At 34.8% G+C, this 14,701-nt stretch overlaps 3 protein-coding genes across 4 annotated transcripts in view; 2 read left to right on the plus strand and 1 right to left on the minus strand.

Moving 5' to 3' along the window:
- Window positions 1-488, minus strand: part of LOC135071886 (uncharacterized) — a 32,374-nt gene extending 31,886 nt beyond the window's left edge. Inside the window, exon 1 of the mRNA XM_063965737.1 lies at window positions 124-488. Within this exon, the coding sequence (XP_063821807.1) occupies window positions 124-177 (54 nt within the window). The 5' untranslated portion in view covers window positions 178-488. The remainder of the gene's footprint in view (window positions 1-123) is intronic.
- Window positions 489-1,990: 1,502 nt separating this feature from the next.
- LOC135071889 (serine/threonine-protein kinase PLK4) lies at window positions 1,991-5,171 on the plus strand. 2 transcript variants are annotated; one of them, XR_010257342.1, is made up of 4 exons: window positions 1,991-2,241; window positions 2,315-2,407; window positions 2,504-5,012; window positions 5,067-5,171. XR_010257342.1 is itself a non-coding variant. In XM_063965745.1 (3 exons), the coding sequence occupies exon 3, from the start codon at window positions 2,598-2,600 to the stop codon at window positions 4,641-4,643; it is 2,046 nt and encodes a 681-aa protein (XP_063821815.1). In that variant the 5' UTR covers window positions 1,991-2,241; window positions 2,315-2,407; window positions 2,504-2,597; the 3' UTR covers window positions 4,644-5,026. The 2 variants fall into 2 exon arrangements, 1 of the variants encoding a protein (XP_063821815.1); XM_063965745.1 differs by lacking the exon at window positions 5,067-5,171 and having other exon boundaries at window positions 2,504-5,026.
- Window positions 5,172-8,106: 2,935 nt separating this feature from the next.
- On the plus strand, window positions 8,107-11,223 carry LOC135071893 (large ribosomal subunit protein uL23). Its single transcript, XM_063965751.1, has 5 exons — window positions 8,107-8,213; window positions 8,551-8,996; window positions 9,697-9,824; window positions 10,063-10,239; window positions 11,094-11,223. The coding sequence occupies exons 1-5, from the start codon at window positions 8,183-8,185 to the stop codon at window positions 11,176-11,178; spliced, it is 867 nt and encodes a 288-aa protein (XP_063821821.1). The 5' UTR covers window positions 8,107-8,182; the 3' UTR covers window positions 11,179-11,223.
- Window positions 11,224-14,701: the final 3,478 nt, after the last annotated feature.

Genomic DNA, 14,701 nt, shown 5'->3' on the forward strand with positions numbered 1-14,701 from the left:
GGTGCAACAAGAAGTGCTGTACGTGTAGCAAGGCAGGTATTGCTAGACGGACTCTTGCAAGTCCATCTGTCAATCTTTTGTGCTCCAAGTACTAAAACTTTTTGTGCATATAATGTCACTCACCGTTTTTCTAGGTGTCTGCACACTCGGTGATCGTCGAATTGTTACAAGGGCCATACCACATTCAAGCTAACGAAACATTTTAGAGTTAATGCACAATCACAAACAAAAAGTGAAATATTTGACTTAACAAATTCATATTCTATCTTCTGAATCATTAAATGTAAAACCTAAATTTGACACGAAGAAACTTTAACAGAAATATGGGCATAGCTTTTTTAAGCATTCACGAATTACTTTTATAATCGCCACAACTTAAAATGGATTTTTTTATTGAAATTCCTGAAAAATACGGATGATTACGAACAAGTAGGAGTTTGTAGGAGTTTTTACAGAGTAAAAAACAGACATTTTTCTTTTTTTATTAATTTCACGGTCCACAGATAAGCAAATTTTATTAAGAAGTCAAGGATCTTCTATTTAATGGAGTGAACGCTCTGCATGTTACGGCTAAAGATAGGTGTGAACATAAACTTAAGATTAGCCGGCTAAACTTAAGTTTATCTTCGACGAGGTGTTAATGTTAGTTTCTTCTATCTTTAGCCGGCTAAACTTAAGTGTAACCGCAGGCCCTTGGCTAAAATGTAGAAGGAAATGGAAAAGGAAACAATGTAATAATGTTTACTATTTTGACACGAAAACTTTATTAACACGTTCCGACGCTGTACTCCAGTCCACTATGACACTAACAATCTTAACATAAATGTTTCATACACCTATACCCGTACTGTTGTTCACAATAATTTTGCAACAACAAGTCTGCTCTCTATGAAACTCTAATGTAAAATCAACGGTTGTCGCCGTAGTGATTTTTAGATTGATTTTCGTGAAAACGGCGAGACCCGTACTGCCGTAATATGAATGAATTCCACCTTTACTGTATGTGCCGTTTCCGCGGCGGAACGTGTTAAAAAATAATCACTTTCATTACACATACTTTTATGTACCTATGTAGGTATTCAAAATTACAATTATTACAATAACAAAATATTAATCACTTAAAACAATATCTACCTAATCATTAAAATAAAATAATAAGGAACCATTTGGTCATTACAATTGAATCTTCTGTAGGTATTTAAAATTACAAAATAAAACAAAATAAAACTGCGCGCGCGTTGTCTCCCCACCGCCCCCTCAAACCCTCCACCGGCCTGGCGCGCCCATCGAATACATTTTTAGCCGTTTCGTTTTGGCTAATGTGCACATTAGCCGGCTAAAGATGGAATATCACGACGCAAACTAACATGCTATCGAACTTTAGCTGCTTCTCGAAGATAAACTTAAGTTTAGCCGGCTAATCTTAAGTTTATGTTCACAACTATCTTTAGCCGTAACATATGTATAAACAAAAATTATAATGTACTCGAAAATGTTATCAAGCACTAGTTTATTCTAGACTTAAATAAACTTTATTAAAGACTGATACTTGATAGCACAATATTCATGACCGATATAGATGACCCACGCTGAACTGTCCCGCCAAACTCAATGACAGGGGGGCGCTACCATCGTTCAACTATTATGGTTTTCAACATGGCAAAAATCGGAACCAGCGATCCGGTATTGACGGTGGCGCCCCACTGTCAATGTCATCGATAGGACAGTTCACTATTTTGGAACTATAGCAGACTATGCCGAAAGCACCGGGTTTTTAATAAATCCCAGACTAACAACACTGATATTAAGCCAATCCAAAAAAAAAATTTTGGAATTGTCTTTGGATGTTTAAACCACGATTTTAATGCCTACGATATTTATGGAAGCTTAAAATTCTGACCAATTAAAAATGTTTCTGATAACTTTTTAACCTATAAAAATCTCTAATTAAGTGACATTTGGTTTGGTTCTAAAAAACCATAGGCAATGAATGAAGTCCTTGTCTCTGTAATGAAGCCACATCCACTTTGTTTTCAGAATTCATTTTTCAGGAAATTGAAAAACTCGTCGCGCATTGAAATTTTAATTTAACATACCTTAATGTTTTGTGGATCTGTTAAATTAATACATAATGGTTCAAAAAGTGTTATGACATCAATTCAATTATATAAATATTTATTACGTCAATGTGAAAAGTTACCGCCTGACGCTTGTAAACATTATAAATTTGCTGTCAGACAGGTGCTCATTTGTTCAACAATTACAGTAAAAACCTTCAATTTTCGTAGCTTTTACCAGTTTTTATCGTTTGCAGAGCTATAAACAGCACAAGTTTGAACCAGACCCAGAGCGAGTAAAAGAGATAATCAGTAAAAGTGTAGAAGATGCAAAGTGGATTGTGAATAAGGTAATTTTTATTAAAAAATGTATTAATCTTGATTTGTATTTATGTTTGTTGTCGTTGGCACAAAAATGTTTACAAACATTATTTATTTTTTTCCAGTATACAAAAAAATAATGGATATGATTACGGGCAATATCAACACAAAGCATTATAAATATAATTTTATTCATGATAAACGAATACTGTAGTAAGAATGAGTATGTTTGGAGAAAAGATAGAAGAATATGAAATATTGGAACATCTAGGTAAAGGAGGATTCGCAAATGTATATAGAGCAAGATGTCGACGAACAGGATTGTTTGTGGCCATCAAAATGATAGACAAAGCTCTGATGGCAAGTGCAGGTATGATTGGGAGAGTACGACAAGAAGTCACCATTCATTCTCGCTTGAAACATCCTGCAATTTTAGAGCTATTTACATTTTTTGAAGATGCACATTATGTCTATTTAGTTTTAGAACTAGCACACAATGGTGAATTGGCAAAGCATTTTAAATTAGGAACTCGAGGCCTATCTGAAAAGGCTGCAGCTGATATATTTCGACAAGTCGTAAGTGGTGTGTTATATCTTCATACTCATAACATAATACACAGAGATTTGTCTCTAAACAATCTACTGCTTACCAAAGATCTTAATGTCAAAATTGCTGATTTTGGTTTAGCCACTCAGCTAAATGGCCCAGATGAGAAACATGTCACTATGTGTGGAACTCCAAATTATATATCTCCAGAAGTAGCATCAAGAGAGTTACATGGATTACCTGCAGATGTCTGGGGATTGGGCTGCATGTTATATACACTTTTAGTAGGAAGACCACCATTCCATACTCAGCATGTTAAAACTACTCTAAATAAAGTCATCAATGCAGACTATAAAATACCTCCAGAGCTATCACTGCCAGCTCAAGATTTATTACTAAAACTCTTGTGCAAAGATCCTATTAAAAGAATCACACTTAAGGAAATAATGGAACATCCATTTATAACAAGTTTGTGCTCAAATAATTCAAATGTAACAAAGCAAGATATTTCTAGAGATTCAGGGTTTCTCACCACTCTACATAGCACTCAGCACAGTGGCAAGATAAGGCATGAAGACAGAACTTCATCAGATTATCAATGCTCAAGTGGAAATGTTGAAGATTTAAAGCACAAAGGCTCAAAACTATCTTATAATGTATTTGCTGGAATGCAAGAAAACTGTACACAGTCATCTAATTGTCATAGTTATGATTATAAAATATGTATGAATAGTGAAAAAGGGTCAGAAATTATTGATTTCCAGGCCCAGTTACAACCCAGTAGTAGTATACTACCCCAAAAAAATGACAATAGTTCTGCACAAATGATTGATGATATAAAAAAAATGAATATTAACTGTATTACAACTGAAGGGAAAAGAATGATAAACTGTGGAGAAAATAAAGAAAATATCCCTAAAAGTTGCAATTCCACGTCAAATGCAATCGGTGTTCCACCATTATGTGCAGAAAGATTGCCAGTTATTTCACACAGAACTCGTAATGCTATATTAAAGATAGAACCTACTGCAGTTATTGTGGAATTTATAAAAAAGAAAGGGAAAGACAGAGAAGAGAAGGTTGTTGAGATATGCAAAATTACAAAAGATGGAATGAAAATAATAATCTACTCAGTTGATAACATTAAAGAAAAATGTATAACACCCTTTGCAGAACATAACCCAAGCCCTGATGAAGTTTTTTCCTATCATAATCTGCCACAGAAACATTGGAAAAAGTATTTATATGCATCTCGATTTGTAGAACTTGTAAAAGCTAAAACCCCTAAAATAACTTTATACTCTTCACTAGCCAAGTGCCAACTTATGGAAAATAATGTGGATATGGAAATATTTTTTTACAATGGAGAAAAGGTTGCATTTGTGTCGACAGAAGGTCTGAAAGTAATTGATAAGAATTTGAAAACTTATCACAACCCATATAATGTCCCAGAATTAAAATATTTGCTAGATCATTATGAAGAGTGTTCAAACCGCATAAAGAGAATACAATCAGCTCTTTCATGTATATCTGATGAATGTTTTCCTTTAATAATTGGTAAAAGGCCTGTGCAAACTTTGAGTAATACTCAAGCTAGTTCTCCATTACAAGGGTCAGTCAATGCTAATTATAATAGTCCTCTTTTTAATGTTGGATCTTTTCATCGAACAGCTGCTAGTTCTAGCCATGCACATAGTGATTTTAATAATATGTTTTAATTCACTCAATGATAACATTCAATTTGAATGTATAAAGTTGCTTTCAATCAACAAGATTTTAAAATCACATAATCACTGAAGATGGGACACATCCTTTAATGATCCAGTGTCCAGCTAAAATTGTAAATCCAGTAGGATACCATAAATACCAGGATGCGTATGTATTGTACGAAAAAAATATTGTTGCGACTAAACATTGTATACCTTACCTACCCTAAATATTTGGACAGGCATAGTTTTGTGTCATAGCATAGTAAAGAACATTTTTCTTGTATTAATTATTTTATAATTAGTTCATACAGTTAAGTATAAATATTTTATGATAAATTGACTTGTATCTATTAACTGTAGATAGATAGTTAAATAAAAGTATGTATTAAGAATTTGGGCATTTTCTTTGTTGTCTTATCTGCAAGAAATCAGGAATATTATTTAAGATCCCTGCCACCCAATCATAATAATTTATTTGCGAGTTATACAGGATGTGTCGTAAATAGTGGTCCAAAGCAAAGGGGTCGCGTCAAGTCGCGTGCACTGTACACACATCACATATACCAGTTTAAAAAAAAATAATGTTAACAAAGTATTCCAATCATTTTTTAATAAACAAGTTTGTTTCGAAATTCAATACTCACTACACTACTATACTAGCAAATCGGTTGACTTTACCTTTACTTTTTGAACACCCTTTAACGTATTTTTTTTTAAATACTGGTATGTGGTAGTACCTAAGTGTACAGTGTATCGACCCTTTTCTTTGGACCACTATTTACGCCATACTCTGTATAATCCTAGGCGCAGACCACCGATTTATTGAAGTGCGCAAATTACACCGATTGATTCTTCATACAAATTAGAATCGGGCTTAACTATCGGCCGAATAAAAATCGGTGGCCTGAGTCTAGACAAAGTGCACTTTTTGATCGAATCGAAAATCGAATCCGTCTAAACTCCATACAAAAAAGGCCTTACGACCACTTTTCGACTGGTTTGCGATTATAATGTGCATGCACACTTTGTCTAGACCTACTGATTAATAGGAGCTTAGTGCCTTTAGCAGAGATTTAATTATCTCTGGCCTAGCCAACGATGTAGGCTTATTGTCTTAGTTCAACGAGGTCGAATGAAAGGGAAGAAAAAAGCCCTAGAAATAAATAATGCTATGATGATCATCTTTCAGCAATACACCCTTATGCGAATATGACTGATCCATCTCACTGGGATTATTACATACATTTAAATGTATATTGCACGCCATCTGCTTGGCAAATTGTAGCTGAACAATTTTACGTTTAAATTTAAGATCCATCAATGTATGATATGTATCACATACTCTCTAATCTGTGATATGTATAGCCCGACCGGAACATAAAAACCCTCGCCATGTTGCGGAAAACTAATGGTACTAATTTCTTTTAATGGCAACAGTAACTGAAAACTTCATTGAAATGTCATCTTGCATGTCAGTCTATTGCTGTCAAAGTGTAAACAAACTTTATTTTAAATGTGCGCAATTGATTTTGTGAATTAAATTGCTAAAATCTTTTTATAGTCGTGAAAGAAAAGTGGTTCACAATGTGTTAAAGTATTTGTCGAAGAGAAATACTAAGGGTTCGGACAATATTTTCATTCAATAATGTTTCCGACAAAGGTTGTCAAATTGACTGACATGTTTATCGTATAGTACAGTCCACTATGAAAATTAGCTGTGGTTTGTTTCAACTACCTATTTTAAAAAAAATTGACACTTTCGTGTTGAATTTTATGGAATTGGGAAAGAAGTACCGAGTTTGAAGCGTTCATGAGCAGACATTGCAGTTGAATATTCAAGTTCTGAATTTGATTATTGATGAATAATAAAATAAATCCTACCAGCTCGATTGATGGTTTCATTTAATTTATTAAAACCAGGTTACCTATAATAATATTTTTTCGTTAATTTATGAAAATATCAAACTAGCCCGTTATCCTGAATCCTGATACATAAAGTTAGCCTATTAATTTAACACAGGTACGACTGTACTCAGTGTTGCACTATCAAATGCAATTGACGCGCCTCTATGCCAAGGTTTTTATGTTCCTGGTCAGGCTATACCTACAATTGCAATAAACTAATTTGATTTGGGATTAATTGAACTCGGGACCCACAGCTTCCGCCTGCTTCCGCTAATCCATCGGGCCATGTCCACCATGTCCCAACTTCCAGAGATCAAGTAAGGCCAGTATGGAGCTCTACTATGATTGAGTGCTGTCAAAGTAACATCCTAAAAATTAAATTATACAGTGTGTCCGGGCATGTAGTGATCAAACTTTAAGGGCGTAATCTATGGACAACTTTATCGGTGAAAATGCTTTAAATTTGGAGCTTGACCTATTTCTCGCATATTTACAAGGATTTAAGTTTTTAATTTTAAGTTTTCACCTCTTCCTTCAAAAACAAGTGATAGCGTGAGTAGTTTAACATTAAGAAGCAAAAATTTTATATCATGCGATAGCCAATAAAATTATCTATTAGTAAAAGTAGAAAACAGATACAAGTTTCATACATTTTAAGGGTGTAAGAATGGATTTAATTACAAATAAACATGATTTTTTTCACATCTTTTTCAGTTATTTCCCAACACAAGAAAAACCAGGTCGTTAAGGTATGTTTTATTTGCATTGTATTATTAGTATTTGAGCTATTCTACAAAACGAATGTAAATTTATTATTCTACGTCTATTAGTTTTGACGTAATTGTTGAACAAAGATACCCCTTCCCAGCGGTTTCCATAGCGCACGCGACATGCAAAAATGCACTGCCTGAAAGAATCACACAACCTATTCCGATTACTATGGAAACCGCTGGGAATGGGTATCTCTGTTCAACAATTACGTCGAAACTAATAGACGTAGACTAATAAATTTACATTGGTTTTGTAGAATGGCTCAAATACTAATAATACAATGCAAATAAAACATACCATAACGACCTGGTTTTTCTTGTGTTGGGAAATAACTGAAAAAGATGTGAAAAAAATCATGTTTATTTCTAATTAAATCCATTCTTACTCTCTTAAAATGTATGAAACTTGTGTCTGTTTTCTATTTCTACTAGTAGATAATTTTATTGGCTATCGCATGATATAAAATATTTGCTTATTAATGTTAAGTTACCCACGCTATCACTTGTTTTTGAAGGAAGAGGTGAAAACTTAAAATTAAAAACTTAAGTCCTTGTAAATATGCGAGAAATGGGTCAAGCCCCAAATTTAAAGTATTTTCATCGATAAAATTGTCCATAGATTACGCCCTTAAAGTTTGATCACTACATGCCCGGACACACTGTATATTTCGAACTCTCATTGTGTTCTTATGAACAAATTATTATTTCAGTCATATTTTAATTAATTTAAGGAAGAAATACGACAAAATTCATTACCCGAATACACGCGAGGCGGGCGAGCCTGAACGTCCCTAATTGGACCGCAATAGTTTTGACAAGTAATTCATTTTTATCGTATAGCAACACCAACAGTCCTCCATCTTTTTTGTCACGATGCCTCCCAAGAAGCAGCCCGAGAAATCCGGTATGTTTATCGTATTTTAATTTATTAATTTCATTTTTCACTCGTACTAAGGTGATTTTAAAATCTATTTCTACAGGTTTACTGTTAAATTATAATATACTAGTGGTTCTTTGCGAAAAAGTTGTTAACTTGTGTGACATTTTGTTAGCCACGCGGTACGGTGTTTGTACTCAAAATTTGAAATATTTTTCGTATCACAATTAACTTATTACTAGACGACTATGAAAGGCTGTTAGATTAATAGTTTTACATATATCATTCATTAAAATTTGTCGCTATGGAACGGACATTTTTTTTGAGGTTAGATTGTGTATTAACAAGTCTCTTTTTATTTTAGCTTCCGGGGCTAAGCCCGCGGAAAAGAAACCTGCCACTGCTAAAACTCCCGCAGCGGCACCTAAGGCTGCCTCTACCACGAGTGCACCTAAACCAGCATCCGCCAAAACACCCGCACCAGCACCTAAAGCTGCTGCTCCCAAGTCTGCCCCCGCTGCTGCCAAGCCCGCTGCAGCTAAGCCAGCGTCGGCTCCTGCTGCCAAGCCAGCGGAGAAGAAGGCTACTTCAGTACCTACAGCCAAGCCAGGTTCAGCTAAAGCTGCTGCACTCAAGGCCAAGTCAAGTGCGAAACCTTCAGTCAAGAAAGCGGCAGCGGCCTCTAAGCCCGCGAAGCCTAAACCTGCAGCTGCCAAGTTAAAGATAGCACCCAAGCCCAAAAAGACTGGCATCAAAGGACAGAAGAAGGTGGTCAAACCTGTTGTCAAGGCTTTGAAGGCACAGAGGAAGGTAAGTTGATCTTTAAAACTTTTTGTCATAAATAGGTAGGTACCTCCTATTTCAGTTTAAAATCAAACTTAAGTTGGCCATGAATTACAACAGATGTCCAAACAATTTATAGTACCTACCAGGGTTCGAGGATATATATCAAGGGATATATATCAAGATATATATCGGATATATATCCGATATATATCAAGCCGGTTTTGATGATATATATCAACTTTTAAAATTTGTTACTGTATTTGTACTTTTTGACATAAGATTTTTATTTTTTTAGTTGATTTTGCCGTATTTCAAAGATATTTTATGTTTTTGCTTTATTTGTCTGATTTTAAGTTTTAAAAACATTAAAAACATGTTTATGTAACACATATGCAATAGTATTCATGAATAATACAATAAAATAATACAATGGCTTTCATACAAAATTGATATATATCAAAGTTGATATATATCGGATATATATCATAAATATCCGATATTTTGATATTTATAATAAATATCGGATATTTTCGAACCCTGGTACCTACCAAATAAAATTTCACAATTTATCATATTATTATCATCTGGTCAAACAGCCTCTTGATTTTACATGCTTGTCCCTCGTCACCTTTCACAATATTCACAAGAAGAGTAGGGGATTGGCACAGAATTAGTACCGGTTAAATGATAAGTTTGTTAAAGTTTTTTTTTTTTTTCATTTCAGGTTGTCAAGGGAGAACATGGCAAGCGTGTGCGTAAAATCCGCACATCAGTGCATTTCCGTCGGCCCAAGACCTTTGAGCCCCCGAGACATCCTAAGTACCCTAGGAAATCATTGCCCAAGAGGAATCGGTATGTTTCACTGATTATATTTTACTAGTTACCGTTTTTGGAATAAGTTAATTTTCAATATTTTTAATTGAATTTAATTGTTTCATAATAAATTACATTTAAATGATGATAATCTTGTGGGAATCTCATTGATAAATAATGATATAAAAATATACACAACTCTGAATTAACAATTTAATATTTTTTACAAAGTAAATGATAAACATAATATTTTAAAATCAATACTTGTCTTTTTCAGTATGGATGCCTACAACATCATAAAGTTCCCATTGACCTCTGAAGCGGCAATGAAGAAAATTGAGGACAACAATACATTGGTGTTCATTGTCCACACCAGTTCCAACAAGCACCACATTAAGGCTGCTGTGAAGAAGCTATATGACATCAATGTTGCTAAAGTTAACACCCTGATCAGGTATGTTTTTTTTTTACCACCAAAATAAAAACTGTCACAATTTCAGTTTAATTCTGATGGTAGTCTATTACATTTGTTCTCTTGACCATTTTTGGCGTGTAATGTGAACACAACATTTAATTTTGATTTAGTTGAGTTTTCAGCTATCAATCATGGACTAATTTACAAGCATTTGTAGGCCTAACATCTAGTAATTAGTAGAATCCTAGTTACAATGTGACTAGGATTCTACAAATTCCTTTCATAAAAGTTAGCATGTGCAATCATTAATTTATTTAGCTTTCATCTGGGGGCGCATTTGCAACATTTGAGTTAGTTAACCCACTTGTTACTAGCATTCTTTTAACAGGTGCACCACTTTTACATAAATATTTTTACTAATGTAGGTAGTGTAAACAATTTTTATGTGCAACATTTGAAAGATGAGGTGTGTCGCAGTACTGTCAAAGTCTTATAAGTACACTGACATAAATAACTATAAAGTTTTGGAGCGATTGTTTTGAGATAAATTTATCATGACTGATTTAAGGTAAGTGATAGAAAAAGTTAATTCCGTAACAAGTGGGTTAAACTTTTGTGATATCTCTGCAGTATCTTGGAATAACTATGCATTATTTAATGTTATTATTGACTTGGTATATTTCTAAACCCTAGTAAAATCAGAATTATATGAAAAATTTTGTGATCATTAATTTTTTTCCTATTTTACAAATTAAATGATGATATTTTTGTGGGAATCTCATTGATAAATAATGATATAAAAATATACACAACTCTGAACTTACTTTTACGGTTATTATAATAAACTCCTCATCATGAACCTTTTTTAATGCTTTTCTTGCATTTTGTTGCAGGCCCGATGGTAAAAAGAAGGCGTACGTACGGCTTGCGAGGGACTACGACGCACTAGATGTCGCCAACAAGATCGGCATCATATAAACTGATGCTTTATTTTATAAGAATAAAAACTATGAAAAAATATACTCGTTTTGTTCAACCAACCATATCGTGGCTTATTACGTTAATCCCCCGTTGACAATCCCCGTCAACAGGGATTGGTGGAATTTTTGTTCATTAATCCCCGTTAATGCCAATTGGAGCTTATAATGGGGATTATTGTATTAAAAAGTTATTTAATCCCAATGAGGGTTTTCGCGAATGAAAAATTCGCCAGATGGCAATACGTAGACGCGAGGTCCAATATTAATGCTGCATGATTGGTTATTTTTGACATGACATGTCAAAATCCACCAATCACGCAGCAGTCGGACCCCACATCCACGACCCGCCATCTAGCGGATCTTTCATTCGCGAAAACCCTCATTACGTTAAAAATAAAACACTAAAGGCGGTTATCACATAAGGCGATTTTCATAAAAAAAATCACGTGCGCGGACGCGTTGTCAGATAACCGCCTAATATTATAAAGCCAGTCCGTGAGCACGCTCGCGCTCGCACCTCACTGCGGGCGCCCGTCGCACAGTCGCGACAGCGACATAATTACGCGCGAGCGATAGGGATGGGTAGCTTGGGGTCATTCTACGTGAGGTGCTCACGGACCAGGCTTTAGCATAGAACTTAGCACTCATTTAGATCTCCATTCTTTTTGCGGCGAAGCCCACGCCCACAGCCAAGCATAATTTTTGTATGGAACTTGGCTCTCCTTTTTGTTTACATTTATGTTTTTGGTGGGTTTTATTAACCTCTGAAACTTATTGAACACAAGAGATTACAAAAGGCGATCTTAAAGCCACGGTATTCTCATCCAGTCGACAACCATTTAAACACAGTGTTAAACTGTACGAGGCAGTGGCGTATCCGCGTATCTAAGTATACCATCCGAGCCGTGATCCGAGGCCCGTTGCAAATTCTGGGTTTTCATTCAGGGGGATTAGAATTTTGGGGGCCCGTGGCATTTTGCCAGCCCATAGATACGCCACTGGTACAAGGCCTCTTACATTCTTTATTTTGTATGGGAATACCAGGCACCACCACTGCTCTCTAGACGTGTCGTCAAACTGCTGGTACCTAAGTAGGTACCTACGTTTTACCCGCGGGGCACAGCTGTATGTGTAAGCCTACCTAATATCAGAAAGTCCGTAAAGGACGAATGACAAAAAGTAGGTAGGTAACGTGGAGGTATTTTTTCATCAATTGATTGTCGTATTCAATAGGTAGTACCTACTTGAAATAAAATTTAAATTAAATCAGATAATGAAAAGTGTGGGTTACGTAATACCTACTGACGTAGTACCTACCTAGTTTCCATAACGTCCAAAAATCGTTTAATTTTCTCTGTAGGTACCTAATATTTTACTACTTACCTAATTTAAATAGAAATTACTTCTTCAATTAAATTACTAAATTGTCAGACAGCTTACATTTCCGATAAACATTCTATACCTACCTAAAGATCGATTTGTGATGCGCCGACGAACTTTTTTGAGGGCAGAAATTTTAATATCCGCGCATGCTACTGGCACTTGGGTTTTAATTTTATTGATTTGATCACGTAAATAAATATGTTTACGATCATTAAATTTTAGCAGTCGCAGGCCGGATTGATGGCAATGGCGGGCCGGCTGGATATGGCCCGCGGGCCGTAGTTTGGAGACCCCTGCTAGCGACTCCAGTCTACTTACTCTGGTCGGCCTGTTAAGGCAAGCCAGAGGCACTCAGAGGTGAGTCCTGCAGACCCTCTTTGATTTCCACTTCGGCAAGCCGAAGACGAGGGTCTTGTTCGACTCTCGGGGCACGTTACTCGGATATTAATAACTGACCCTGTGGTGTGTGTGCGTCACTATAACTAACTCACCAACAGCTCGCCACAAAGCTGCCCTGTATCATTATTATTATTATTGAATAAAATAGGTCTCCTCGGTCGATTATATTTATTAAAAAAATTGGTGGAGAATTTTAATAAAAGAAAGAATCTTCTTAAATACAAGGAGTCTGCCAGTATGGATTAAACAAAAAGGATTGAGCAATGATATTATAGAACTTTTGTTTTTATATAATATCATTGGGATTGAGGAATTTTATTATCCCTTAGTTATAAGGCTTAGTTATACGCCTACCTACTTATTTTCCTTGGTCATGCACGGCAGCATCATGCGTGAACGGCTGGTAAAATTTCCTAATTAATTTACATATTTTTTGAAATAGGAATGACTTGTAAATATATATTTTTTTATTTTATGATAATGCCTCACTTATCTAAGTAATTTGTTTGATAACTATGTTTATCATTGATGAGTGTGTTTGTTGATATTACATTACTAAATATGGCAATTATAGGTATAGAGGTAGTACGAGTACGACCTAGGTATGTTGGTAGATACTACTACACACTTTAATTATGTCTAAAAATTACGCATCTATTAAGTAGGTAGGTAGGTACTGTAAAAACCGGCCAAACGCGTGTTTTTTTTTTTTAAATTCTAGTTATTTGTATGAAAGATCTGAAACGTGGCCTCACACTATATACCTTGATTTTTTAGAATCCAGCAGAGATGTAAACAAACACTTTCATACACAATTACACCATAATCACTTGCGTGTTCATAATATCATACACATTATTTAACAAGCCCATGAAACCAACTTTATTTTCACGTTTATACAAGTTTGAAATCAATCTCTGAAACAAATTATTTTAGCAAAATACGTGGACGATGAAAATTTGTGAGACTTGTCAAATTGACTTGACGTTTAAAATCATGTGTTATCTCCATATTGTCTATGACTTGTCTCTGACACATCAGTGCCGTAACCTGTGAGTCATAGACAATAATCTGTAAATTTAATCGATATTATTTTAAGTATTCACTTATTCCGATTACTGATTAATTTTAAATAAAAAATATACGATACTTTGTTTAGTTTTCCAGCGATAACTTCGACAAATTGGAGATAACGTAAATTTATTTTTCTACTTTTAGTGTTTACTTTTTCGGAGTCAGTTTAATTTTTAGTCGGTTTTATTTAAACGAAATTATTTTACTTTTTTATGCAATTATGCTTACGTATTGTTCCATTGTTTATTTTTAAGAAAATAAAAAACTTCTTTCAATGAGGGTTTTCGCGATTGAAAAATCCGCCAGATGGCAATACGTAGACGCGAGGTCCAAATGCTGCATGATTGGTTATTTTTGAAATGACATTGACAGATATGTCAAAATCCACCAATCACGCAGCAAGCAACAGCAAGCAACAGAAATTTAATAACTTTACGGATATCATTGATTGTTTTACTGTCCAGTGTGTTTTTTGATTACATCTGTGCATACAGTTTGTTTCCTGTTCTCGAAAATTTCATAATCAGTTCACATTCAATGTTGCGACTTTGTTGCATATTTTTAGTATTTTGACGATCACCCGGCGATGATACGCAAGTACTACAACATTTCACTTCGCGATTAACGAGAGGTTTTGTCGCATCACTAGTTCACAGACTAAAAAT

Source organism: Ostrinia nubilalis, chromosome 5, assembly GCF_963855985.1.
Source record: "Ostrinia nubilalis chromosome 5, ilOstNubi1.1, whole genome shotgun sequence".
Classification (NCBI taxonomy): domain Eukaryota; kingdom Metazoa; phylum Arthropoda; class Insecta; order Lepidoptera; family Crambidae; genus Ostrinia; species Ostrinia nubilalis.